Source organism: Pithys albifrons, chromosome 5 (assembly GCF_047495875.1).
Source record: "Pithys albifrons albifrons isolate INPA30051 chromosome 5, PitAlb_v1, whole genome shotgun sequence".
Classification (NCBI taxonomy): Eukaryota; Metazoa; Chordata; class Aves; order Passeriformes; family Thamnophilidae; genus Pithys; species Pithys albifrons.
Window position 1 is genome coordinate 27,047,341 of NC_092462.1, and position 27,497 is coordinate 27,074,837.

General features: G+C 41.0%; 1 protein-coding gene across 1 annotated transcript in view; it reads left to right on the forward strand.

The window, feature by feature from the left end:
- Positions 1-6,317: 6,317 nt before the first annotated feature.
- The window catches only part of MCUB (mitochondrial calcium uniporter dominant negative subunit beta), a 51,509-nt gene continuing 30,329 nt past the window's right edge, over positions 6,318-27,497 (forward strand). The window contains exon 1 of the mRNA XM_071555987.1: positions 6,318-6,604. Coding sequence (XP_071412088.1) covers positions 6,497-6,604 — 108 coding nt within the window. The 5' untranslated portion in view covers positions 6,318-6,496. The remainder of the gene's footprint in view (positions 6,605-27,497) is intronic.

Here is a 27,497-nt window from a genome sequence, read left to right on the forward strand (position 1 = left end):
TGGTGTTTTTACTGTCTTACCAAGTTTAGCAATTTCTTGCAATATGGCTGTATTTCTAAGTGCCTTTTATGTTTATTCAAAATAAAAAGTCGTTTGAGTTTTCAAGCTTCCCCTTTTCCCTCATCCAAGCTATTATTTCTAGTTATCAATACTATTTACATGAAAGAGTAATTTATCCTTGGAGAGCAAACATGAAATCTTTCAGCCTTACAAACATGTTTTGAAACTTCTAAGTTCCTGGAAAAAGAGTGGAAACTTCTTCTGCAGCCATAACTCTGGCATCTCTATTAGTGCAGGTGGATTGGTTCTGCAGGTGGCGTGCAGCCACTGAGGAAAGCAGCACACGAGGGCTCTGTCAGCTGCTCCATCACCTCCCAGCCGCAGTTGGATCACTGAGTGGAGGTGCCTGTTCACCTGCTCCAAAGTCTTGTCTCCTTTAAGAGTGACTGATATCCGATGGTCGGAGTGAAACATGAGAAATCCCTAGTGTGTAAGTTGTCCTACTCTGAGCCACATTTCTACCTTACATATTTAGAGATCAGCTTCATATGTAAAACCCTGTCAGCATTTTTGCTGATTGGAATAAGTGAGTATTGTTGACCTTAGATTCAATAATTTCTTCTAATGAAATATTTTGCAGTGTAATTACTTGTGGAGAAAAGTATTTTTTTTCTTTCTGAAAGATGCCAAATGCACTGTAGCTTCCTGAGCTGGAGAGAATGGGAGGTAGCAAACTGCTCTATACCCTTCTTTATTCAGTACACTGTTACATCCTCTCCTTAATTTGCTTTCAAAGGCTATTGGTTTCTCAGTGTGTTCAAATTTCTGATGGTGTTCATCAGTCTTCCTACACCACCTGTTGGGACTATACTTGAGACAAGGTGCATGGTACTATGCAACGTATCACAAATGATGTTGCATGAACTGATTTACATAAAGGTGGGTATCAGTGGCTTTTTCGTTTTTCTACTCCTTTTCATCCTAACTTCTTGGAGCCACAAACTTTGTAATACTCAAGTCTTTAAATATGTTTGTTTGTGTTTTATAAAAAGTAAGTTCTGTGTTATGGTTTCCTAGAGAAGTTTAAAAAAAAAAAAAAAACAAAAACCTGTGAGCTGTTGGCCTTCCTCAGTGGCAGTTTCCTCAAATGACCAGATTTTTTCATCTCCTTACTTCAAAGTTTAGCATTTGCCTTAGAAAAACAACTGAAAGTAACCAAATTGGCTTAGAAACTGCATCTTGTGGAAAAGGTGTAGGCAAGACTGCATGACTTCCTGAAGCAATAGTTAGAACTTCTGAGAATGTCCTTCTGCTTTAACTTGTGAATTTTATGTGATTCAAATGTAAAATGGCTTAGGGGCAAGCAAGCCTTTTCTCCAATACATTCCTATGTTCTGGTAGTTTTGCTTCTTTAGCCTAAAACAGTAACAGGGCAGATAACATGATACTGTCTCAAAGGGACGGAAGACTATTACCAATCCAAAGAATATAACCACAAATCCCTTGCACAAACATACTCTGCAAAACAGGTTAGTAGAGTACAGTGTCCTGGGAAGGGATGGGTGTTGGAGCGTGGTCTCAGATCCCTGAATAAAACAGGGTATCAGAATTTTCAGAATGAATATGGTTGTGACTCATATTGTTTGTGCTCAGCTCTGGTGGTCATTTGCAATGACCAATGTGAAGCAGCATAAACTAAGAAAAAACCCTTTGTATTGAGGTGTGCTTGACTTTCTGTAGTATAGTGAATGTTTATGCATGTTTGAGGAGTCATTTGTTCGTGTTATTTGCAGGTTTTGAGCTATATTTCAGTTCCCCTCTTTCACCTTGATTCCACTCTTCTGATTACACTTCTTGGTTACGCTTTTCTGTGTATTTAGTGAAGCGTGTCAAACGGTGCATAGCTGTTACTCTCAGATACTAGCACTGAGTGCCTAGGCAGAGGTTTCACTGAGATGCTTTCACCCCAGCAACTGTGCTGTGATCTGAACAGCCATTGCTTATTATCCAATACAGATAACATTAAATTTGCTTATTCTCATATGTTAAGCCACCAGTCACTCAGAGGTGTAGTGTAGGTCATTAAGGCTGCCTGAGGACAGCTACTTTCTACGCTCTTTTTAATACTGCAGGTGCCAAGCCAAAGACACGAGCTCTGTCTCTGACAGACTGATGCAACAGGGGAAAGAGCCTGAAAACAGCTGAAACTCTGGCTGGCTGGTCTATCAAGGGAAGAGGGAACAGCTGAACTTTTACATGTGCTGCTGCTGTGTGATGACAGATTGTCCTGCCTTAAGGAGAAGCTGGACCTGGAATGACTCCAGAATTAAAACTCTAAACGGGATGTCTCCACCCATATCTTTCTGATGTGTTGGTTGTGTATTTCTCACTGGAGCTGTGGCTCTAGTGGCGGGTTAGACTGATTTCCCTGCTTAGTTGTGTCCACAGGGGAAGTTTTGCCTTGACCCCACACTCTCCCACCACCTCCATTTCATCAGCGGCAACAGTCATGGCACTGCTTCTGAGACAAATACTCACAACTGGGCACGCAAATAAACTCTCAGCAAGGTTTCAAAGTATGCCTGTGACATTCATATCTCCCTATACAAACCATCCGTATTGTTTCAGCTGCCTGCAAGGTTGTGAGTGTTCAGCACCTTGAGGGATGGGGAATATAAACTTCATTTTATCCCCCAGAAAAATGTTGGTGACAGGGACTTACAAACTGGAAAGACTCTGGGACCCTGAGGTTGTAAGGAAGGCTCTTCACTGAAACGCTGCATTGGTGTTGGTACCTGCTGCACAGAGGCCCCAGTGGGCTGCTAAAGTTGTACTGCAAATACTTAGTATTCATTAGCATGCACAAACAGTAGTCTTTGCCATAGATGCTATTCTAAGTGAATTCTTAGTGAATTGGCCTGTTACCACACTGAGGTAACAGTTTACATGTCAAGCTGCAGCCTTTCCCTTTTAGGCCAGTTCTTTCTTCATCAGAACTTTTTTTAGAGATCAGCTTTGAACCTTATTTGCTGCACTGATTTCTTGCCCAGTGTAAGCCATGTTTGTGTGTGCAATCCTAACCTGAATAATATCTTTACTGCTTAGCCTGCGATAGTTTCTTGAGGCTTTGTGCCTATCAAGACACAAGTGATCCTGTGTGTCATTCCTGTATTGTTTGTGATAATTATTTTTGTAAGAATCATCAAAGATATATTTACAAGGCAGAGAAAGCATATAAGGAAGTATAAGCAAGTGAGGAGATACAGTAAAAAGACTGAGAAAAGGGAGGAAAAATGTCAACCGTGAATCACGATTTAGGCCTCTGCTCTACTGACTTATTACTCCAGTACAATTTAGACAGGCTGGCAACTCTGTAATAAGAGTGTAATTTATAGTCCTCTGCCTAGTCTAAGCATTTCTCATTCCTTTAGTAAGAATTTATCTCTGTAATTGGAGTCCAGGTATTTCCCTATGTAGTGTCATGACTTCCAGCAGTATATTTAGGAAATCTTATAAGCATGATCCCCTGCTCTATAAAAAATACAGAGTTTTTGTCTGCATAAGTTGGTGATATGTCTCATCTCTTTCTTTACTAGAGAAGGAGCATTACTATATTAGTACTGGCAGAGCTAATATTTTGAAATGAGCTCTTCTATACTTTGAAGACAGAATTTTTTTCTTTCTGTGCCCAGGAAGGGAACATAGTTTTACCTGGTGAAAAAGTTTGTCTTCACATGGAATGGCACAGTGCTGATATAATATCCAAAAGGAGCAAAGGAACTTTATATGCCCCCCTCTTCATGAAAACAAAGAAGTTTGGGTCTCATTCTTGTGACTTTTGGGAAAATTCACACTGTTTACTAATGACTTGTCAAGGCAGTTCACAAACAACATCTCTGCTCTTGCATTTATGTGCTTCTGACAATCCAATTGATGAGGCATGAGTTGGGGTGCTCTTATAGACCTGGGAAAATGTTTTTAATTCAGAAGATTACCCATGTCCTTTTGTCCTATCTTAAAGTTTATTTTTGTTTTTTTTTTTTACCTTGACAAAGACTTGAAATGAATGCTCTGAGACTTAGAAAAGAGACCCTTTGCCATTTGGAAGCACTGTGACCAGGATCCCTCTTATTCCCCCTTAGTTTCATGTTTCCCTAGAACCCCATCTGGTTTTATTTCAGTAAATACTTTTCTCTTAAAAAAATTCCCCTGAAAATATCAACTGAAACATAAGTCTCAAGTCTGTAATAATCCGCTTGTTTTCCTAGTCGTTTTCTTAGTGGAACTGAGGCCAGTCATGGATGCATGATACAAAGAGAACCCTGATTCCATGCATGCATAAATCACTTCCCTTGAAGTGCTAGTTCTTATTGGTAGAGCACATAGACACCAGAAGGGAAGACATTAATTGCAACTCATAGAACAAGAAAGCTCATTCAAAAGTAGTTTCAAGTTAATATAATAATCTGTTATCAACTACACTGTAAGCATGGCAGGGGAGTGAGGGGCAACAACAGGCAAAAATTTGAGAACTAGCAAGTCATCTTAAAATGTCCCCCTTGAATACTCTGCAAGTCCAGCTGCTGTTTTAGTGGTTGCACTCAAGAAATTTTGCCTTTCCTTCCTTCTAGTAGCTATGTCAATGGTACCTGTGACCATAGCGATGTTTTACAGTATTTTTTTTATATTTACTGTATTCAGTGGTTATGAACAGATAAATGACAGTTTTATGTGGAATTTTCTTTGTCAAGTGTTAGTTATATATGATGTTAATTTAGAAGTAAACTATGTTACAGATAGATTTGAGGTGTAATTTTTCAAAGAGTCAAAGTCATCTTTTTAAACTTGGCAGTGACTAATGTTCTCTTGGCATGAGAATGTTAGTAAAATGTTCTCTAGTTTCTCCTACTTTTAGATAAAAACATGAGTCTAGATTCACAGTCCCCTGCAGAAGCTAATATCCACAAGTTGCTGTGAGCATCAGTGTTTCTTTATTCCTTATTGACCTTTTAAGACAAAGAACAAAAAATAATTGTAGCATTGAACAAAAAACAAAACTAAACGATCTGTTTTCTAGTAGTGACACTGCATTCTCCTTCCCAAAGAAGATAACTTTGATAAAGCCATCACTATGTGATAAAAGTATTAGTGACAAAAAAAGCCAGTTGCCATGACTTAGTTACCTCTACTTGATAAAACCAAAGGTATTATATTTTGAATTAGTATAGTTAACGATTTAATCCTTATGTCACCTTTGGCAACTTGTGAATGTTAATATAAACTATGTAGTAAGGTACACAGGTTGAGAAATTAACTCTTACTTTCACTAAAGGAAAATTGCTCTAATAAAATTTGGGGAAATATTTATGTTAAATATTAATTTTGATTATATCAGAAGTTGTTGCCTTTGGGAGTCACTGTCAGGTAACAGTGCAACTGTTCTTCCTCTGCTGGTTCCTGGGATCATATTCACAGTGACCCCAAAATGTGAATGAATGTCCGTGCAATCTTGGCTGCCTAAGGTTTCCCTTCCAGAGCTCCAAGGACGGACACAAATGGGGTCTTACTCGGTTCCCCAGAGCCATCAAACGTGCAATCAGTTGTGGATGTTTCCACGACAGTGACACTCCTTCAGATCTGCAAAAGCCCACTTGCTAAGATCCTTTTGTTATCACCAGGTAAAGGTCTTCTGTTCCGTGCAGCAATGCCTTGGAGGAACATCATAAAAGGTTGAGAAAGCGCAGGAGTACAACACTTCCCTGCATGTTTCCTTAATCTGCTGCCATGGGGCCGATGCACTTCCATGGCTTGTACTGAACGTGAAGACCTGTGTTTGTGGGCAGTGAGGTGAGATCAAACAGTTGAGATCAAGCAAATGACTGAATAGGAAAAGGTTAAGCCTTGCTAATTGCTCTGCTGCTGTCAACAAAACTCTCATGTAAAATAAAATAGCGAACTCCAAGTGTCTGTCTTTTGTGCTGTGCTGTTCATTTCTGTGGCACCAGAATGCCTTCATTCCGCTGAAACCCAGGAGTAGCGATGATCGTGTCCCTCAAAAAAAGGCAACACTCAGCGACAGAAAAGCCAGGAGTGCTGGTAGGACAGACATTTATGGCTATTTTAATCTCATGTACAGAAAGACAGGACAGCACCTGTAACCTAGGGGTGGTGAGTTGCGCCCGGCGGGGCCCCGTCTCGCCCACGGCGGTAACGGCGCCCGGTCGGGCACCCGCTGTGGCTTCCGCCGGGCCCGCCCCGTCCAGCGGGGAGAGGGAGCAGCCCAGCCCAGCCCGGCCCTGCCCAGCCCGGCCCCTGCGCAGCCGTCGGGGCGGGAAGTAGCCGAGGGAAGCCGCACAAGCCGCCCCGACCGCCGGGGGAGACGCCCTCCGCTCGGGCTCGCCCACTCCCGGAGCGGCCGCCGGCGCCGCCCGCCCCGAGGCTGAGCCGCGGCCCGGGGAGCAGGAGGAGGTGCAGGTGCAGGACCAGGAGCAGGACCATGACCGTGCTGGCGGGGCTGGGGCGGGCGGTGCGGAGCGGCTGGGCGCCGGCCGGGTGGCTGCCCGCGGTGCCGCTGGGCAGGCGGGGTGGCCGCTCGGCGCCGCAGGTAAGGCGGGCTGTGGGAGCGGGCGGCGGGCGAGGCTCCCGCGGCACAGCGGCGGAAAGAGGCGGAACTGCCCCTCGCGCCTCGCCCGCCTTTCCCTGGGCAAGGGGACAAAACTTGGGGAAGCGGCACTTGGGCTGGGGCGGGGCAGGACGGGGGCCCTGCCCGGGCTGGGCGCGGAGCAGCGGGTGACTCACGGGCTGCTTGTGTAAACAGCGGGAAATAAAACGGGAGCGCAGGAAAAAAGTTTTCCTTGCGGGCTGTCGTGATACTGCCTTGTACGTGGAATGCTGAAGTCCACCTGCCTCAGAGCTTCTCCTGGCTTTAGGAAGTCCCGGGGATCCTGTGCATGAGGGCACAATGACTTCAGGGATCTGCTGGTGCATAAGGCAGAGTGGTGGTGAGAGTCGTGACCGACCGCCTGCCGGGAGAGGAGCAGATTGATCATTTATGTTTTTACTAATAGAGATGTTTTGCGCATATATACATATGCTTGGGAACACTGCTGTGATGAAACACAACAAAACCCCGTCCCTGCGTCTGGAGCGCACCCACAGAGAGGAGGTGGCGGGGAATGTGGTGACATCCACACAGGGAAGCTCTGGGACATCCCAGGGTGCTCTGGGACACGTTCCTGAACAGCTTCCACGACCCGTGCCTCGGCACCGCGTGTGGAATTGAGCTGCGCAAAATGAGCGCTACTTTTTCCCAATATTTTTTTCTCAAACTGTTCAAAACCCCTTTTACTAAATTCTGTTTCACTAGTTTGCGTCACCTCTGTTATTGCCAGTAGTCCTTCTTTGCTCTGTCATGCGTGTATATGAGGACATTGAAGAAGGGAATTTAAGATAAATATTGACATGGTCTTCTTGGTCTTCTAAGGTTCTAGTGCGGTGTGCTAAAAACGTCTTGCTCCTCACAGAGCATTTACACTGTCATTCAACACAGACTGACATTACCTATTCAGTTTGTCACCTCTCACTTCTCCAGGGTACTGCTTTGCAGACAAGCTTCGTTCTTTTCTAAGGTTCTAAAATGAGACTGAAAGCTGATAAAGCTTCAAAAAGAGACACCAAAAATGAGAGGAGGAGGAGGCAAATCTCTTACTTTGACAGTGCTGTCATTTCAAGAAAGAGCAGAAAAATTATCGTCTCTCCTACTTCGTGGGATGGAACACAACAGTGACGTGCCTTGGGAATTAAATTCTTGCACCAAATAGCTGAGGCAGAGAGATGTAATGTTGATGAAAAATCTAATTGGCAAAAGTGTTTAATACAAGATTTTGTTTATTTCTTAAGTGGAAATCTTTGTAACAAATTGACATACAATTCTTTTTATATATGCAGTTGATAGATCTATTTTTCCTACAGATTTGATAGCATGATAGTTAATGAAGCAGGTTTAGTGATTTCCCCCATACTGTTTTCATCTTTGGGTTCCTTTCAATTTTTTTTGACTATGTGTCTGCGGAACAATTCAGGTAGTTAAAATATTTGTTCGTGTAAACTTTAAATGAATGACTTGTAGCTGTAATTTCAAGCTAGTGAAAATTTTTTAAAAAGTCACAATTGTTAGTGCAGTTATTTAGGTCTTTATATTTTGGTGTAATGCAGAACATCATATTGCATACATCTCATCCAGTGCAAGTGTTATTGTGATTGTTTCATTTTTTTCCACCATTGCTGTTCAGTATTGCTACCTTTGCTCTTTGCCAGTGCTATTTGGTTGCACCATTGTTTTGCCTCAAGCTCTGGGAAGGAAGGTTGGAGTGCTTGTGTAGGGCTGAGGAAAGCAGGGCTTGGTTATTTGTTGCCTTGGTGCCTGGTGGTCTGGAGCCATTCTGGGCTGCACCCTGCAGCTTGTTTGGTGCTGTGTTCCATGTTGGGAATCAGTTTTCCCTTGTACCTTTTAGGGCCTTGACTGTAGGTTTCCATGTGTGAAGCTGGAGGTGGTACTTCAGTGGCTACACAAAGCTATAGTGTGTGTTCTTCGTGCACTTTGTCATCATATACTGAGAGATACTCAAGTATTGCTGTGTTGATGGGCAGGTGTGTGAATACACAGTGTGTTTGTGTGCTGTGTTTTTGATTGATAAATACACTGCTGGAGGGTACATGAACCATTATTGCTAATTGGCTGTGATTTTTTTCTGTAAAAGCTGTATCCTTAATTGTGAGTTTCTCAGCTCCACTTTTAAACAAAATGTGCAACTCCTTCTATGGCTGTGATTAAATGCTTTGCCTTTGGAGTGATGCTTATACAAATTTTCTGTTTTGTAAAATTGCGTTTTTTTCTTGGGTGGGCTCCGGACGCAGGGACTTCAGCTGCTTGGGATGTCCTGGTATTGCTGCTTTGAGAAGAGTATGTTAGAAATCTGGAAAGCAGGAGATGTGCAAACGAGAAAAAGGCTTAGCAGCTTAGGCAGTTTTTCAAGCTAAGTGAAGCATATTATATTGTGTTCTTTGGACAGGCATTCTTATTGCACATAGTTTTGTTCCCAAAAGAGTGCAGTTCATTTTACTGGAGTCCTAGACTTGTAATGCTGCAGTTATTTTGCATGTGATCAAACCTAAACGTTGCCAGCTCTTTCACTTCCTCTTCACTTGCACATTTTAACTCCTTCTGCTCTTATGGATAGCAATGCCCTGTTTGCACCGCTCTCTGTGAGGAAAGTCTCCCCTCACCATGTTGCAGTGGAGAATGCATGTGTTAACACAGAATTAAAGCTTTAAATTACTTGAGAGTTTTTAAATTCATAAACTTTCTAAGCCAGAAAATATTGAAGGGACCGGATTTAGGGTTTTTTTTTCAGATGGTTTTAGTTAGTTTCTCTGTAGTGCTGCATCCTGCTGATCTAAAATTGTGTTTCTTTTTTGGCTATTCATGTATGTGAGATTTCTAGTTTAGTCCATACTGCTGAGATCTCTACCAGCAAGCCCACGTCGCTTGGGATGGGTGGCAACTGTGGAAAAGGAAGGCCGGGTTTCTCTTACCTTAAAATAAAGTTTCTTTGCAGTCACAGTTCTGTGTCTACCTTAGACTGTTTTTATCCTCTGTGAAGGTGCTGGAATGGTGACATTTCCTCTGCAAAAGGCAGAGGGGCTTGTATTAGTGAGGGAAGTAAAATGGGAAAACTTTAATTGGTTTCAAAATGTGAAGTTATTTAACATCATTATTTCAGAATGCATTGCATTTCTATGTGCAAAGGTCTCATAACACTGTGCCTCTGGAATACATTGGCAAGGGAAAAGATCGTGTATAAGCTGGCAAGATGAAATTGCAAAGGCTTCTGTGAAAACTATTAAGGATTTGTTTTCTTCCTGAATTGGGGTATTGCATATGCTTGTTGCTGAGGGGAATTTTCTTCCTAGTTGCAAATTGCAGCCAGTAGGAGAGTCCTTGGGTTTATCTGCAGAAAGCAGAGTAGAGAGGGTTTTATTTTTGGACTTTTTTTGTCAGTTTCCAGTGTCATCCATATCTGTCAAAATGTTTGTTTCAGTGCTCTCAGCTGGTAAGTTTTTGACTACCAAGTTTTTTTTTCAGCCTGACTTGAATGTTTTCCTGTCCTTCCTATTAGTTTTTATGGTTATTCTTACTACCAAATCACCATAATTTTTCCAGCATTATACCTATCCAGTTTTTCCTTCAATTTTCTAGTCTTGTAAGGAAGGATTAAATATGTGCTAATAGCCAATGGATAATTATAAATGTGTTTTTTAATGTAGGTATTTTATTTTGCCTCTCTCTTTTGTGCACAGTCTGCTCCTGGGACTTCTGAGATACTCTGTCAAAGCAGCAATCCCAGGATATCCCAGGCAGCTACAACAAAACAGATTGTCATTGAGTGTGTTATGCAGCCAAATATCTCACATAAATATGGTTTAAGTCGCTGCTTTGTATTTTCAACCTACTCAGGTGCTTTGGAAACTGGTATCTCACTGGAGCCAAGAACTGGCAGTAATTTATGGCCGCTGGGCGGGTTTTCTCTTGTCTTTCCTTCCCTTTGAAAGCTTTGCATAACAGAAGTTAGCTAGTTGATTCCAAGTCTTATTTTCTAAACAGCAACCTCCTGCTTAAACTGTCATATGTCAACGAAAACATACAAACTGCTAAACTGTTTGTTTATAGAAGTGCTGTTCACTCTTACAAATACTAATTTCTGAATTACTTAAAAAAAACCCCTCAACAAACATGTAGAAGATCTCTGGTGCTTCTGCTGTTGGAAATGTTCCTGTCCCATTTATTTTCTCTTGTTTCTGTGGCTATGCCAGAATAGCAGGGTGGCACTGGGATGGCTGCTAGCTATTTGCTGTTGTCTCTTCTCAGCTGGGAGCTGGCTATGTTTTCCCTGATAAATACACTTTTGGAGAGAGATGTGATGTATATGTAGCACAGAAATTCATAATTCTTTATACTTCTACAGATACTCTCAAGTACTGTTTTTTTGTGTCTTCCCTCTCCAGTACAGGTGCTGTAGTGACTTGGTGGGCTGTGAGATCCTCATATATGTACATGCATGTACAATTACCTGCAGAACACTCGTTTCTTTAGAAGTTTATGGAATTTCTAATAGCCAGCCTCACTCAGGGTTTGAAACTGGCATCAACAGTGTGACTTCCTGAAATTCTTGGTGTTGTTTTCCAAGAGGGCAAATGACAGAAAAGCCGCAAATTGAGATGTGTCGATCAAATCAACTGTCCTTGCATGGCATAATAGGATGCTTTTTGCCTACTCTGAGTAAATGTCAGCAGATGTGAGTCTTTCATGGTTGTGTGAATACGGCAATTTCTAAGAAAAAGAAATGAAAAACAGCTCCTGCAAGGCTGGAAAGAGTGTGGTCACGCTCTTCAGATTCTCAAGCTTAAAGAAGTTGGAGCTTTTGCATGCTAAGTAGAGGCTGTGTGATACTGCAGAAAATACAAGGAAACCCCAAAACTGAAATGCTGGTCTAACATCACTGTCTCTAGCAGAATAAGTATAGTATTTTAACATATTTCTTGAAGACCTTTCTCATATGTGATACAGGAGTAATGGTCTGTGTTTCCCAAGGTTGGGAAATATGTTACTCCAAATTTATGCAACAGTCTTATCGTAAAGGAAAATAAATATTTATATAATTTCCTGCTTGTAACCATAGTGATGTTATTTGTTTTATATTTTTTTTAAATTCAGAACGGCAATAGAAATAGTCATACCATGAAATGATAGTTATCTTGGGTGCTTTATGGTTAGTAAGTAGATGGCAGATAATGATGTGATTTCACTTGTAGTGGACGCTGTGGTCATACAAACAGTGCTGTAACTGTTAGTAATTTTTCTGTTGCTCATGAGATGAAGAACATTTAAGTCTGGCAGTGTTCCTTCTAGCATTCTTGGCAAGACCTTTACTCACAGTCTTTATATACCTGTATAAAAAGCCCAGACTAAACCTCTAGAGGATGTCTGAGAAAATTGCTTTGCAAGTGTCTTAGATGCTCTGAAGATTTACCACAAATCACTGAAGTGCTGAGTACTTAATGCTATTGACAAACCTATTGCACGTTTTAAGAATATGAGTCTCCTCTGTTCTTCTTTTTGCTTTTCACAGCTTTATCTTTTAAAGTTTATAGGGCAAAAATGTAGACCCTATTTTAGAGTTTGTAATATTTCCATTTCTGAAGAGGTAGGAGAGGAAGGAAACAGAAACAGAGATTTGAGTTGGTTTTGGTTAGTTGTTTTTTTGTTTTTTGTTTTCTTGTGTTTGGGGTTTCACCTTCTGAAGTAATTCTTACACAGGAACATTTCTGGCATCAGAAAGGAAGCAAACAGTACACATATTCTCAACATTTAGTTAAACAGTAAAATCTTTCTTTCTCACTTCCCCTTGGGGGAAACAAACTGAAGGAAAATGAATGGAATAGCTGGACTTGAATTAGGCTTACTTTCTCTAGAATCATCTTCACCCTAATGATGTACTTATAAAAGAGCATCAAAGGTGAATTTCTCATTGGGTTCTCCTTGGTGAGGGAGTTCCTACATCCATATGAGAAGGCTGCAAGCTCTTCTGAGCCTAGAAACGTTTCATGTGCCTTTTTATAAAATGATGTTAATTAAATGTCAGTTAAGGGCATGTGGCAGCAGCTCTTGCTCTGGGTTGGTTTCTCATCTTTTGCTATTTTACAGAAAGATGAAAGAAAGAGGTTCTCTGTGTTGCTGCCTCATCCTTTGTCTTGCTGTCAAGATACTGTGTAATAACCTGGTGATGAGGTTTGCATGGGTTAGAGGTGGCCTTTTATAAGGTGCCTTTTGCCACTCTTTAGACTGCTTGCTATGTAGTTTCTGTATCCCAGGCTAATCTGAGAAGCCCAACCAAAATTAAACTGTTTCTTCTGTGAACTTGCGTAGGGAAGCTGAGAAGAGGATAGTTTTCAGGCCCCTGCAAATTATTTGTTGTGACTTTTTCCATTCTCAGCTGTCACATGAATCCTAGATCATCTTGAAATACCTGCCATCCAATGCAGATATTCATATGTGCTGTCCAAATATACTTTGTGTTTGCCAGGAAGACTGTTCTTTTAGTTCCTGCAGTGTGTGGAGAGAGGCTTGGTCTTCACCAGTACTGCTGTACACCCATTTGTACCTGATACAGCCCATGAGGATGCTGGTGTGATCCTGGTGATCATTTGCTTACGAGGAATGTGTGACCTAAGGTCCATGATTCCCAAGTGTTGGGAAAGTGCGGATCTATACGCTGAAGATCAGGACCATCACTGGTCAAATAAGTCCTTCATGTTAGAATGACTCTGTAGCACAGCAGCTGAAGAAGGGGACAGAAGTTAAAATGAACATTGTTTGACTGCCTGCCGACTAAGGATGGTGGCTTTTGTAGTCCATAAACTAATCCTTCTTTGTTCAAGTGAGGCTGGGGGTAAGCAGGTGGCACTCTAGGGTGTCAACAGCCAGTGCGTACATAAGCAAATAGCTTTGTGCTTGTGTGATGAGGACTGGCAAGCACAACTTTCCCTTACTGATAAGGAAAAGTAGTCTCTCAAACTGAAATGGAAAAAAGATATGTACTCTAAAAATGTGAAATTTATATCTTTAAAAAAGTTGCATTTATCATCACAAGCACAGGCAGTGCATTTTCAAAGGGACAGAAAAATGAGTACATCATAGACAGGCAAGATATAATCTGCTTTTCTATTTTACCTCACATAAACAATTTTGAAGCAATTATTTTCACATTTACTGTCTGGTCATTTGAGATCAAAATTGCTTCAGTTTTCTCATTCTAGTCAGATGGAGAGAAATGAATTATCTTCTTTTAAGAAATATTTTGTTTATCTGCCAAGTAAGCAGTGATTTCATCTTCCCATCATCTCCCTGTTGTTACCTAAAACTATAGTAAAGACATCACAGAGTTGATTTAGAGATCACAAAAGCATCTTTAAGTGTCTTGTGTGTTTGCCAGAGTGGTGGAAAAATTACATTGCTTTTCTTCCTGGCAAATCAAACTCAATATATCATGAGGATATCACTTTGGCCAGAGTGCTGTGGGACGGAGATCACAGAATCACAAAATGGGTGAAGTTGGAAGGGACCAGACTGGGTCATCTGGTTTAACGTCCCTGCTCAAGCAGGGTCATCCTAGAGCAAATGCACAGCATTGTATCCAAATGGTTCTTGAATATCTTGAGGGAGACTCCACAGCTTCTCTGGGCAACCTGTTCCAATCTTCCACTCCAAAATGAATGTATGATGTAATCACTGGTTGAAGTGCTTGTGCCATACTGTTCAGAGACCAGTGTTCCTATGGTTTTGTTTGAGGTTCCTTTTTTCTGTGGCCTGATCTGACCTTCTCTGTACCTTCTCATGCAAACTATTCATTGCTTGTATTCTGTACTTTCTTTTTGAACCTTCCACTCTCTGTCTGTGACAGCAGAGCTGTGAACTTGTTCCATTGTGCTATCTGTGGAAGAGAGTCCTTTTTATAAAACACATTTATGTGTTTGTTCAAAATAGAAATATAAAGGTGCCGAGCCCCTCAGACACAGCAGCACCTATGCCCCTAGGGACTTCTTGGAGCATGAGTCCTGGGGAGAGGCTGAGGGAGCTGGAGTTCTTTAGTCTGGAGAAGAGAGGAGGCTCAGAGGTGACCTCATCACTGTCTAGAACTACCTGAAGGGAAGTTCTAGCCAGGTGGGGGTTGGTCTCTTCTCCCATGCACTCAGCAATAGGACAAGGGGGCACGGGCTTAAGCTCTGCCAGGGGAAATTTAAGTTGGAGATCAGAAAAAAATTCTTTCCAGAGAGAATAATCAGGCATTGGAATGGGCTGCCCAGAGAGGGGGTGGATTCCCCATCCCTGGAGGTTTTTAAACTGAGATTGGACGTGGCACTGAGTGCCATGATCTGGTAAATGGACTGGAGTTGGACCAAGGGTTGGATTCGATGATCTCGGAGGTGTTTTCCAACCCAATCGATTCTGTTCTATGTTTCTGTGGCCTCAGCTGCTCCTCATCCAGCCCCTCTAGGCTGGAGTCACTGATGTGAAACATAGTCATGACAGAGTTCCTGATCCGCACAGCAAACCAAGCACAAACACTAGTTTGCAGCTGGGGCCCCTCTGAAGGTTGCATTGACAGGAATTCAGTTGGGAGTGGAGCAGAGATTTTGGCTAGTGTAGGGTATGTGGTTGAATAAATGTGTTATCAAGTTAATTATGGTAAATATGGGTTAACCTGCCTCAAGGTGTTTGAGAAGGTGGCAAACCCAGCGCATAACCACAGAGTAGTTCAGCTTCCTTTTCTACACATGCTGTCTCTGCCATGTCTTAGACAAGGAAATAAGCTGAAAGAACTGTTCACAAGCAGTAACATGAAAGCAATTTACAAAAATATAAGCCAAATAGAAGAAATATATCTGTAACAAAAGTAATGAGTAAAAAAAATAAAAAGTATGAGAAGTCAAAGTTATAACAGTCTTGCTGACCTGAACGCTGCACCTAAGACTGGCAATACTGAATCAGCCAAATGTTGGAAGACAAGGATCTTGATCAGTGGCTCAGGTGAATATTCGGCATGGTTAAGATTAGTAAAACAGCTGACACTTAAAGGCAGCCACTTTTCACAACTGTGTCCTAGGAGCTGTGTTTTAGGTAGACCAGATACCTTTGAAATGGCAAGGTGGGGAGTTCATCTTAGCTTCTCAGTCTGTCAGCTTCAGTTGACTGACCCCTCTCCTCTCTGCCCCTGCAGCTTTTCAGAATTCTAAAATTCCAGATAAAACTACGAGGAAGTTGTTAACAACACACTAGTTTCTTAAAACAGTAATAATTTTTAAAGTTTAGATGGAGATCATGACTTCCCCAGCTCTGTAAATACTTTGCCAGAGCAACACTCATGCTAGTATTTTTAGCTAAAAGCAGGAAGTCTTTCATTTGGGGAGGGAGGAAATGGAAACACAGCAAATGGTGATTTTGAGCAATCTGTTTCCTTTTGCTGCCAGAGGCAAGAGGGTGAGTGTGTCTTTTCTGCCTTCCCCTGTTTTGATTTGACTGCAGGATTACCACAAACTGTGTTGAAACAGGAAAACTGAATCAAGTCATTGAAACCCTTTTGTGAGGAGCTTTTGTGCTTAATAAACAAATACAGTATGGGGTGAATTTTGGCATCTGTGTTAGATGGTACTTTGCTTTTAGTTTACACTTCCCCCTTTAGTTTTGTACGCTGCTGGCAATATCCTGAATCCCTACTAGCACCCTCCCAGAGATTGCTTTTAAGTGAGTCCTGAACTATTCAGGCATCATGTTACATATGTTTGTGGCACACCTTTTGGCAGTTTGCTTGTTGATTTGGAAAAGTTTTTTAAAGTCATAGTGTGTTTCCTGTAATAATTGCAAAGCATGAGCCTTGCTAAAGGTGGCACACAAAGAAGCTCTCCAGGTTCAGAATGGGGAGGTTCCTGGGGGCTTTGCCCTCAGTTGACTTGGGAGATGACCTGCTGCAGGATGAGTTGAAACACGTTTAAACAAAGTTCTAATAAAAACCTTGCAACAAGATTCCTGCCAGAGTGTATTCCCAAACACCGACACCACAGCAGTGTCTTTTGCAGTCAGTTCTCACCAGTGTCAGCTGGCTGCAATGGCTTTCAGTGAAAAGCAGTGTTTTGTGAGGCAGGTGACACTATTCTTTTTGTAGAGCTGGAGCTAGTCCCAGTTTAATGTGCAGGCATTGAAATAGCTGTATTAAATTGTCTACCTTTTTTCTCCCATTTTAATCTGTTGGCTCTGAAAGCCTTCTTCAGTACTCTTTATTGTAGTATTTTAAATAACATTATTTTTCTGAAGCCATAGAGTTTGAGATGCTATAGGATATGAAACTGTAATTCATATTTACATGTGTGTGCCAAAGGTGTGTACTCAAGTGTTTGTAGCCTTTCTGGTATAATAAAATCAGTCACACTGAAAAGATTACTGTCTGAAGGTTGACATTTGAGGCTTGCTCTTGCAGTGCCCTGTGACTGTAAGCACACTGGAAATATGACTGAACTGGAGTAATTTAAAGAGATGTCAAATAGGCCAGGCCCTAAAACTAAGTTATAGCTGTTAAACCATGCGTGCTCCTTGGAGTACCGACCCCAAGTTGTTCTCCATGGCAGTGGAAGTGTAAAGTGAGTATATTTTGCTATAGGTCAGACCCTGATACAACTTTAATCTGAGCAAATGATCATAGTGGTGACATTCTTCAGCATTTCCTAATGCTGCACGTACTGTAGCTTGTTTCCTTGTGAGTTGGTTATCTTTCCTGCTGCCATGGCCATGTTACTTTTCTCATGAGCAGGGATATAGCTGTCTTTGGGGATTCCCTCGAGCCAGTGGATGAAAACTGTAATCTCACTGGCATTCAAATATAAATACAGCTTTGTGTTGTTGGGAAGTAAGATCTTGTAACCGTGCATTCTATCTAACAATTATAGCTCGTCTTGTCTCACTTGGTATTAACTACAGTAGTTAATAGTTGTCATGACATATTACAACAACTTTCATGTAACTTATGAATATTAATAACTAATGGAAGAAATAACTGCATAAAGGTATATCATAGAATCATGGAATCATAGAATCGATTGGGTTGGAAAAGACCTCTGAGATCATCAAGTCCAACTCTTGGTCCAACTTCAGTCCGTAATAAGGTAGATACTATCAAAAGTTATTAACAGGCTTAAACAAAAATGCTGATGTAGATATGCTGTTCAAAGTTTTGAATGTCGTATAACATTTAGAATTCAAACCCTTAAGTACTGCTATTGGCCTTTGTGATGCTTCTAATAGTTTCTAGATTTTGGGTGAGTCTCTGCAATGGTGTATAGTCCTATGACTCGAGGGTTTGAGCTTTAAGAAAATACACAGCACCCTGTGGCAGCAGTTGGACTGGAGAGCTCTAGAAGAAGCCAGAAGCAATATGCTGGTTCACAGGTCAGTGCATGCTGCTGTGGCACAAGCTAATCTTATCTGTAAGCATGCAAGAGACTATTGATGTATTTCTGTGACACAAATTTGAAATGGTTCCTATGCACAAGCAATGCAAAGCTCTGGGAGTGGCCATCATAAAAAACAGCCAGGCAGCAGCTATTCCTAGGCCTGGAGCTGACAGGGGAAATCCTATCATCTACTGCCTTTTTTATTTCATTTGTAGCCAAACTCAAACCAGGGATGGCAAGTCACACACTGTATTTAAATCAGGTGATTGCTGGTGTCATAGGGGCTCCCTTGCTGCTGTTAGAAATTCACTGGTGTGTGCTATTTAAAATAAAAAAAAACCAAATCTGAATTTATCACACTTAATGATGGTGACAGCAGAGGTAGCCCAGTGCAATGCTGGCCCTCAAGTCTGTCTCTGACTCCTGCTCCAGGTGCTTCTCTGCTCTTTCACTTGAGAGGTTACCATACAGAGCAGCCCAGAGCCTTGCAGAACAGTGAGGGTCACACTGCTGCAGTGCTGCTTTCTCTGCCTTTGTTGGGTCGTGATGTGGTTTTCAGCATTCTCAAGGGGTCCACTTCAGGGGAAAGCTGGAGTTGGAGGAGCTTTTTTTGTTTGGTTCCCTGCTTTCATTCTCTATACCTGTCAGACCTCCATTTATGAAAGCAGAAAAATCCGGTGTCTGACATAAAGGAAATACATTTGAAGCAGAACAACGATGTATTCCGATGGAGCGAAATGTTGAACTACATTTATTCCAAGAAAATGGTGAAAGCACAGGATGGATGGACTCTTGAGTTTAGCCCAAAATATCAATATTTAATGGGCAGTTTTTGTTTTTGCTGTTTTGTTGTAGTGTGCTCTGTCTGGTGTAACATACACTCTGTGGTATTTATAACCCCTCAGTGCAGAGCTATTTAGGCTATCCATTTTTAAGTTCTTGTTTGATAGTGTTACTTAATGCCTCTGTTTAAATTCCAGTAGTTTGCATGTTGCTTCAGAGACTGCATTTGCACGAGGTAAATGTGGCAGACAGAAGGTTTTTAAATGAATTTTCGCTTATCTCATTCTGAGAGCAAAAGACAGTAAGCATATGGGAGAAACAACCTTCATAGACTGATCGGTCTCTTTATAGTCTTGCATAAATACATATATACTTGTTTGTGTAGCCACAAACAAGTGACAAAAGGAGTTTTTCAGTATGTTGATTAGTCCATATCAAATCCTCACACTTGGAACTGGCTCACCGTGAAAACATACTGCAGAAAAATTCTGTGGTGTCAAAGAGATTGTGACTGTATTTTCCCTTGTACTTTCTTCCAGGCTAACACGTTGCAAAGATGGTTATGAGTCTCTATTGCTCACTTGTTAATCAGATTTTTTTTTTCTAATTTTCCAGACTTTTAATAAGCCACCACTGAAAAAGTTCAGAGACTATTTTGCCCTCCAGGAAAATGCTTCTAACAAAGACTTTTAGGACGCAGTAAGTCACAGCAGTTTCTCCAGACTGCATTTTTCTTGAGAAGTTTTATAATATGAGAAAGATTTACAAGAATCCTTTTACTGTGTGACTGAAGATTTACAAGAATCCTTTTACTGTGGGAAACTCAGCTCAACTCCTACTGTCTTTCTTCCTGACTACAAAGCAACAGGCAGTCTGAGAGCCTGACTGATCCCATTTTCTCCATTTCTCTAAGAAAGACAGTGAGCTGAATAGGCCTGGGTATCTGCATTTCCTATTGCAGATGGTCTGGGATGCAGATTGGGCTCTGTGGGCATGATTATGCTTTTCAGCGTGGCTCATTCTGAGTGGGCTGCTATATCCAGAAAAAACTGTCCATATGGAGAGACTAGCTGGGAACCTGGAAGCAGCGTATAGCTGCTCAGTGTGATGGTGCACCTGGACCATAAAACCCTTCTGTATTGTGTGCTGTGCATATAGTGTGTACCTTCTTACTGGGCTGGGAAGAGGGCATCGATGCCAGAGCTTGTTTCAGGCTGTTGCCTCAGGGTGCAGCTTTTTGTCCAAATGTCAAATTGACAGGATAATGAAAAGCAAAAAAAAAAAAAATTCCTTAACCAAAGTAGGTTATAGGGTACGGAAGACTCCTCTCTGTATTCCCAGTAGTCAATGTCCTCTGTGTTCACTTCAGTCACTTGACAGCAAGGAGTCCTTCAATATTTTGTGTGTGTATTTTTTTTATAATGTTATAACTTCTCAGGAACATTAGGCACTTATTCTAAACAAAATACTATGATTCTCTGTACTTGTCTTCCATTGAGATTTGAGCCTTTGAGATGTATTTGAGTAGTGGACTTTTTTAAAGCTCTTTTGTAATCAAGAGGATAATGCATTCTTTTATGAAAACTGAGATTCTTATCCTGTAGACAAGCAATTACAGAAGAGTAATAGTGCAAGGATTTGAAGCATGTGTGTGTCTGTGAATTGCTGATGGCTATGTTTTAGGCTCTGGGATTGGACTTTTTTAATTTGGTTTTTTTTTTTAACTTGGTCAGCAGTATGGACCTAAGTTAAAAATTGTCTTGGCTGAATGTGAACAGTGTTGTTTCAGGAGGGAATGGATTTCAGGATCCAATTGATTTTACAACAAAGGAAGTTTGATTATTACCTTGGTATTTTTTCAGGTATTTTCTGTCAAAGTGGTTTTTGGTCTCATTCAAAAACTAAAAATACGTTCAATTTTGGTATTCAGCCTGTCCTACAAAAGAGTCAGTTAATTGTGCTAGCATGATTTTAAAAAAGTAGCTTGAGCAGACATTGTTTTGCTAGTAGAATTTACAAACTCTGCTTGAATTAAGATATCTCAGTGAAAGCACTGAGCAGTTCTGCCTTTTGAAATCTGTAATGAACAGCCAATGTCCCAGATGTGGTAGAAGACAAGAAGGAACTACTGTTAATCTTAGTTCAACATCTTTGAAGGAAAAAGAATTGGTTTAATTATTTACCTGTTCTGCATATATGAGATATTGCTATACTGAGAGGCTTATATACTTTTAATTTAGGGTACAGTACCTAAAATACTAAGAAATAGAAAAGAATGTTTGGGATTATGCTCTAATAAACATACAGGGAACTCTCAATACCTAGTTCTGTAATTGCCACTATATTTTGCTATTAATTGATAATTTTCTATGTTGCAGCTAATAACGTTTAATTGTGGGGAAGAAAAGTTGAGTGGGTTTTTTTTTAAATGAGGCACTTTAGAGCCAGTAGCAATAGCTAAAGCACTACCATAGGTACACCTTGTGTCTTTGTAGAGATGAAGTTTCCTGATGACAGCTGTATGAATAAGCTCTTTCTAATGCTTACAATGCCTTAGCAGAGCTAATGTGAAAAGATTTTAAAAATGTATAACTTCATCTTTAAGATCTTAATTGCAGTGAGTCAAGAGCTATATCCAGTGTTGAGCCAGTGGAAGCTAATCACGTCTGTTCAGTGATGCTGTGAGTCAAGGTGAGCAGCTTGTCAGGAGTAAGATACCAAATTTCTTTTGACATGTCCAATTGTCTTTTTCTTTGCTAAAGCAGAGGTTAAGCATTCTGATGGGTACTCAGTGGAAGGCAGAGGTGCTGACTCTCAAAGGGGCATGATGCTGCCAGCCAGTTAATTGGCATATCTTGCCTTTAAAGAAGGCAGTGACACTCAGTTTCTGTTCAGTGTAGAGCTCTGTGGGAGTCATGATCTGGGAGCTGATGACTTCCAGTGGACTGGGACGCCAGCCTTGTGCCAGCCTGTCAGCACAGTCTTCAGCACCAGCCATAGTGCTTCTTTTTTCACCAGCACCATGGGATGCTGGCATATACTTTGTAGAAAGGACAGAGGCCAAACTGGAAGCTGTTTTTTCTTGCCCGCTGCCAAGTGTAACATAATCATCTGTTTTGTTGCTACTAATGCCAAAGTAAATTGAACTCATGCTCATAAAATACTGCAGTGTGATTCCTGTGTTCTTAGTGAAATACATAAGTGAAACAACTGATGTAATAATGAGATCTGCTTGCCATTGATCTGAAGGTATATTTGGGAGTGCAGTCCTGGCATTACTCTTGTAATGGTGTTAGTGGCAGTTGAACTGGAGTTACAGAGATAAATGATGCTTGAAATCCTCATCAGAAGCCCCAAATATTTATTCTGCTGAAAACGGTCTAATCTAGAGTTTTGCTCCAAATCAAAGATATGAAAGAAAGCTGCTTTGTCCTATCTTTGCAGTGACACATGAAAGTCATAAAAAGAAATTCCAATGTTGCTTAGACCCACAGATGTGTCCAGAACTGCACTTCAGATTGACCCTTTGCATTTGACACCTTTGTATCATTTTAATAATTTTTTATCACTATTAATGTACTTGATTTTCTTAGCAAATAGATTTACAGATTAGGAACCTGTAACTCCAGGGCTTGGGATTTTTGGTGCCTGTTCTTTTCTGTGAGCTGTACCAGTGAGCCGCTTTCAGTTTTGAGTGCTGACAGGAGGAACAGAGCTTTAGAGGATTCAATTGACTCTTTTTTCTAGGGAGATCTGAACATGTTGGATATGGTAAGTATAATACATTAGTACGATCTATTCATGTCCTAGAGGAGAAGGATTCTTACGTTGCTAGGTATCATACACTCTCAGCTTCAGGCCATAGGGGATGATGAAACCACAATGCTAAGTAAGATTAAGGAAAATCAAGCTGAGAAGTGTATTGGCATTATTCTAGTAGTTAAATATTTACTAGAAGCAGACAGCTCTTAGGAGTCTCATTTTTCTTCAGCCATCGTTATCATAAGGTAATAAACCATGCACAGAACATAGTTTTCCAGAGAAATGGCTGCAAAGAGTCTTGCTTCTTGAGCAAGGGTGATTAATGTCTGGTTCCTTTAAAAAGAAACTAGAATACAGTATTTATTGAGAGTCATTGGAAAACAAAGTTTCGCTTGAGCTGTAGAGTTGATGTAGCACAGCATAACAGTGTTCTGTTTCTGCGAGTTTCTGCTGGCCGTAATAGGGTGGTTATGAAAGTGGACATGCATTTAGGGGTTTGATGTGGTTGGATTTTGCTGTTTATCAGCTCTAAGTTCAGCAGTCGATTTCATCTCTCTCTAGCCTGCCATTTGTAAAGGAAAGAGTCCTGCAGACCCGATGTTAATTTGTGTTAGTGTTGTATCACTGGGTAGAGTGATTATGCAAGGCCTCTCTGTATCATATACATCATATACATGCCTCTTTGGAACGCATGGTCATGAGTTTGCAGATTTGATTTGATGTTCTTCTTCACAGCTCCCTACATGCTCCCCCTGGTTTCTCCTTCTGGACTGCAATGCTTAATGTGCCTACAGAGGTTCAAAATCTGTTACATGAAAGGGAAAGAGCAGCAGCACTATAGCAACACTTGCTGTGTCTTAACACAGCTGGTGCCATAACCCTGCAGCTGCTGCTACTGAATAGAGACGGTGCTTGTGTGTACCTTACGTTTTGCATATGCAGAATACAGGATGAATATCTGAAGTGGACAGTGGTTTGGGGTTTTTTCTCCCAGGCCTGGCTGTCTCACCGGTGCTGAAAACATAAAGCTGTTTGATAAAAGAGATTAATAACTATGAATTCCTCTTGTGTCCCAGTGAGATCCAATGGCACAGATTTTGGCAACCTGAAAGGCACCTGAAGAGCAACATAAAAGTGAGAGGCTTTTTGGAGTTTGACATAGTTATTTTGTAATTGTTGTTGTAATAAATTAAACTTGAATTCACTTGATTATTCCATTTTACTAGATATTATCTCAGTGCTAGACAAAAAGAGCAAATGTAATACCTTTGTCTTGCTCCTGTCCATCTCCCTGTGAGAAAACCCACTGAATTTTGACACTCCTGAAAAAAAAATTTAAATGTCGAAACCCTGTGAGTATGCTAGTGTGGTAGGAAAGATCAGTGTACTTGTTTTGCATGTGTATGAGTTGTTTCAGGGGACAAGAATATAAGAGCACTGGTATGACAGTACCAGAAATATTGTAGTAGGCTCTACTGTTCCTGTTATAAAGATATTGATCATTGAAGGGAATTCAAAGGCAGTGTAAATAAGTAGAAGCTGTAGAGATCAATTTATATGGAAAAATTTAAGAATTAAATATGTATAACTTGCCAAAGTAGTGAATACTGGGGCCCATAAATCTAACAAGCATGAGAGGTATGAGAACAGAGAAAAAGAAAAGAACTATGCCTATACTTGGGGATATGTCTGGAATGAAAGAATTGAGTATCCTATGCGTGACTTCCTGAGAGTAACATTAAATACACTCTTCAGGGAGAGGAGAGGAAGTCATGACTTGATATACACAGAGCTACACTAAACACATATATATGTAGCAAGGAAAATCCTGACCTTTTATGGTGATTAGATGTATGTATGGAGCCTGGCTTTATCCTGTAACATTACTCACATGAGCTGTCAGCGTTGTTTGAATCTAGTGTGGAGAACACAACAAGAGTTAACTATAGTGCCTTGGGTTCTACAGACAAATGCTGATATGTAAATCTGACAAAGTCCTCCCTCTCTTCTCATCCTTGAACTCTGGGCTGGGAGAAGGAGAATGTCACAGTCCTTTTCGATCTCTCAAATTTACATGACAATATACTCTATAAACTTAAGTTTTATTTAATGAGCTCATTATGAAAGAAAGCAAACAAATATATCAATTGAGCTCAGTCCCCTTTGTACAGACTAGTCTAACATGATTTCACTGAATCATCATGATTTCACTTCATTCATTCTTTTATAGCCCTTACAGCTAATTTAGTTAGACTTCTCTTCACAGTATAATTGAACATCTCTGTCTCTGATCCTTAGACAACTGCTGCAGGCAGAGAAGAACAATTATTTTTTTATATACTTTGAAAAACCAACACAGTTTATGTAATTTAAGTTCCTTAAAGGCAACATAGGTAGCATTCCCAAGTTCTCTGATTCATAACTTGTGCACCGGTGAGCAAAGCAGTGACCTCACTGATAGTGCTCATCCTTCCTTCTCCATGTGGTGCAGGCATCCCTGTGTCACACTGGGAAGCACAAAATTCTCAACTGTGCGGCTGCTGTTTGACCTGTTTCTGAAGTTTTTTGGGTCAGCTGTGAAATATGGGGCTATATAATTTCCCCAGGATTCTGAAAAAAATGCCAGGCAATCATAATGCAAGGATGGTGCCTGCAGGAGACAGCAAGCTACAGCTAATGACCTTCAGCCTTTCCTGCCCAGTGTCTTCCCAGGGCACTGCTCTTGCTTTGACTTAATGGCACTGCTCTCAGCATATGTGAGGCCTTGGGACGGACTCCTTTTCAGCCAAAATGTGAGCAGTAGCAGAGTGCAGGCACAGAGACTTTCTCAGACCTGCCTCTCCATCTGATGGTCAGGCTGAAGCTTTGTGGTAACAACTCCTCCTCCTTTGCCAGAGACTCTTTCATAGACCTTTTCTCCTCTTCCTTGGTGTTCCCCTTTGAGAATGTTGCATTTTCTGCTGCCTACGGTGACTGAAGTATGCAGGCATGACAGAAGTTTACCTGAAGCAGGCCAGAGTCCAAAATTGAGTTGACTGCAGTGTGTGAAGCCCCAGTGTGCTGTACTTACTTCTTCCATTTGGTGCAGGTGTTTTCTACGTTTAGCAAAATAGCAGAAGGCTAAGGATTTGGATCTCTTAAAACCAAGTTGCTGAGCATCTTTCATACATTTCATCTTTGCAGTGATAGTTGTGAGACAAAGCAGAATTAAGTGTGGTGAGGATGTCAAGCTGCTGTATTTTTTTCTGAAACCTACAAAAAAGATATTTCTATTTTGCTCTTTCAGAAAGGAGACATAAAATGTGCTGTGGAAGTGAATGAAAACATTCTTGCCCTGTTCTCATTCCTCCTTGGGTATCCCTAAGGGATTTGCCCACCCATAATTGGGTGGGATGATGTTGATCTAGCAGGACTGCTGTTGGACCATGATGGCCATTTGTAGGGTTTAAGAACAGTTCTTGGTTTCAGTGTGGTTCGTTTTTCTTGACAGCTGATCTGCTATGCCATCAAAATACAGGCAGCAGATACGACAACACTCCAAGGTCTTTTGATAAATATTTAAGTCAACAAAAATATGCACTAACAAAAGAGTGGGATTTAGACATTACAGATTTAAAATCAAAAGTTGTAGATGGATAGTTTAAAATGTAATGTTTATCTTGATAGGGGTTTTTTTCAGCTGAGTCCTAGGACAGGGGAGCACAGAGCACTCTTTCACAAACAAGGCAGAGATGATACTCAAACACATTTCGTTCATTGTGCCACCAGAAGTTTTCGATGTTACCTTTAAGTACTTTAAATTGTTTAGACTCTGTTGTTTTTTTCAAAGTTGATAAAATTGTTCTTCTGTGCCTGCAGCAGTTGTCTGAGGATTAGCGACAGAGATGCTCCATTATACTGTGAAGAAGAGTCTTGTAATCAAATTATCTGTAAGGGCTCTAAAAGATAAGAACATTTTTCCTACCTCCACTCCAACCTTTTTCTTCTGCAGAGCAATTTTTTCAAAAACGTCTTTTGGCAGGCTCACTGCTTTGTTGTTGGGCAGCAAATACCAACAGCTGTTACGTTCTGGGCAGAAGTGCTCGCTGCAGCCTGTGGCCAAACACCCAGCAGTTGAACATAAAACCTTGGAAAGAATTAAGATGCCAGGTACTCATTCTGTCTCATATTTAGGATGCCAACTGTGATTGTGATGTAGAGTCAGACAGTTGAAGCAGAGGCATCTTTCAAAGAACTTGGAAATGAGGAGCTGCAAAGGGCTGTCTCAGGGCATTCCCTTATCCTTTCTTGGCAAGTGCCAGCTGCTGTCTGTCACAGGCTAAAAGTGCAGGACCTATCAGAGCAGCTGCTTCTCAGGCATCCACTGTGGTGAGACAGGCACATGACCTTCTTTCCAGGATAGGAACTAAACAGCAATGTGGACTAAAGCTAATGGTTTGGTGTAAAGCAGCAGCAGCCCATGGAGACCTGGGAAATCTGCAGTTGTATAAAAACTTCTGCTGTTGTTTCCAGTTTAATTTTCAGAAAGGTCTTATTCTTTTCTATATTTGAGCTGTTTTGTTTTTGTTTAAATGCAGCTGTACCTTGAAGAGCTGAGCTCAGGCAGCACATTATTAATTTAATCTTATAGTTTACAATTATTTTGTAAAATCCAAATGAACTACACAATGCAAAGTAAATATGGGTTTTCAGCACTTTGACTCATATACAGGTATGCAATGAGCTATTGGAGCCTGGCTAAATCTTCATGCTCCAAGCTGATGGATATTGTTGGTAGTTCCAGCTGAATCATCCATGAAATATTCACAGATTTATAGTCAGCATAGAAGTGAAACTTTCAAAACAACTTGCCTGATAATGGCAATGAAATAGCTATCAGAGAAGTGACAGGC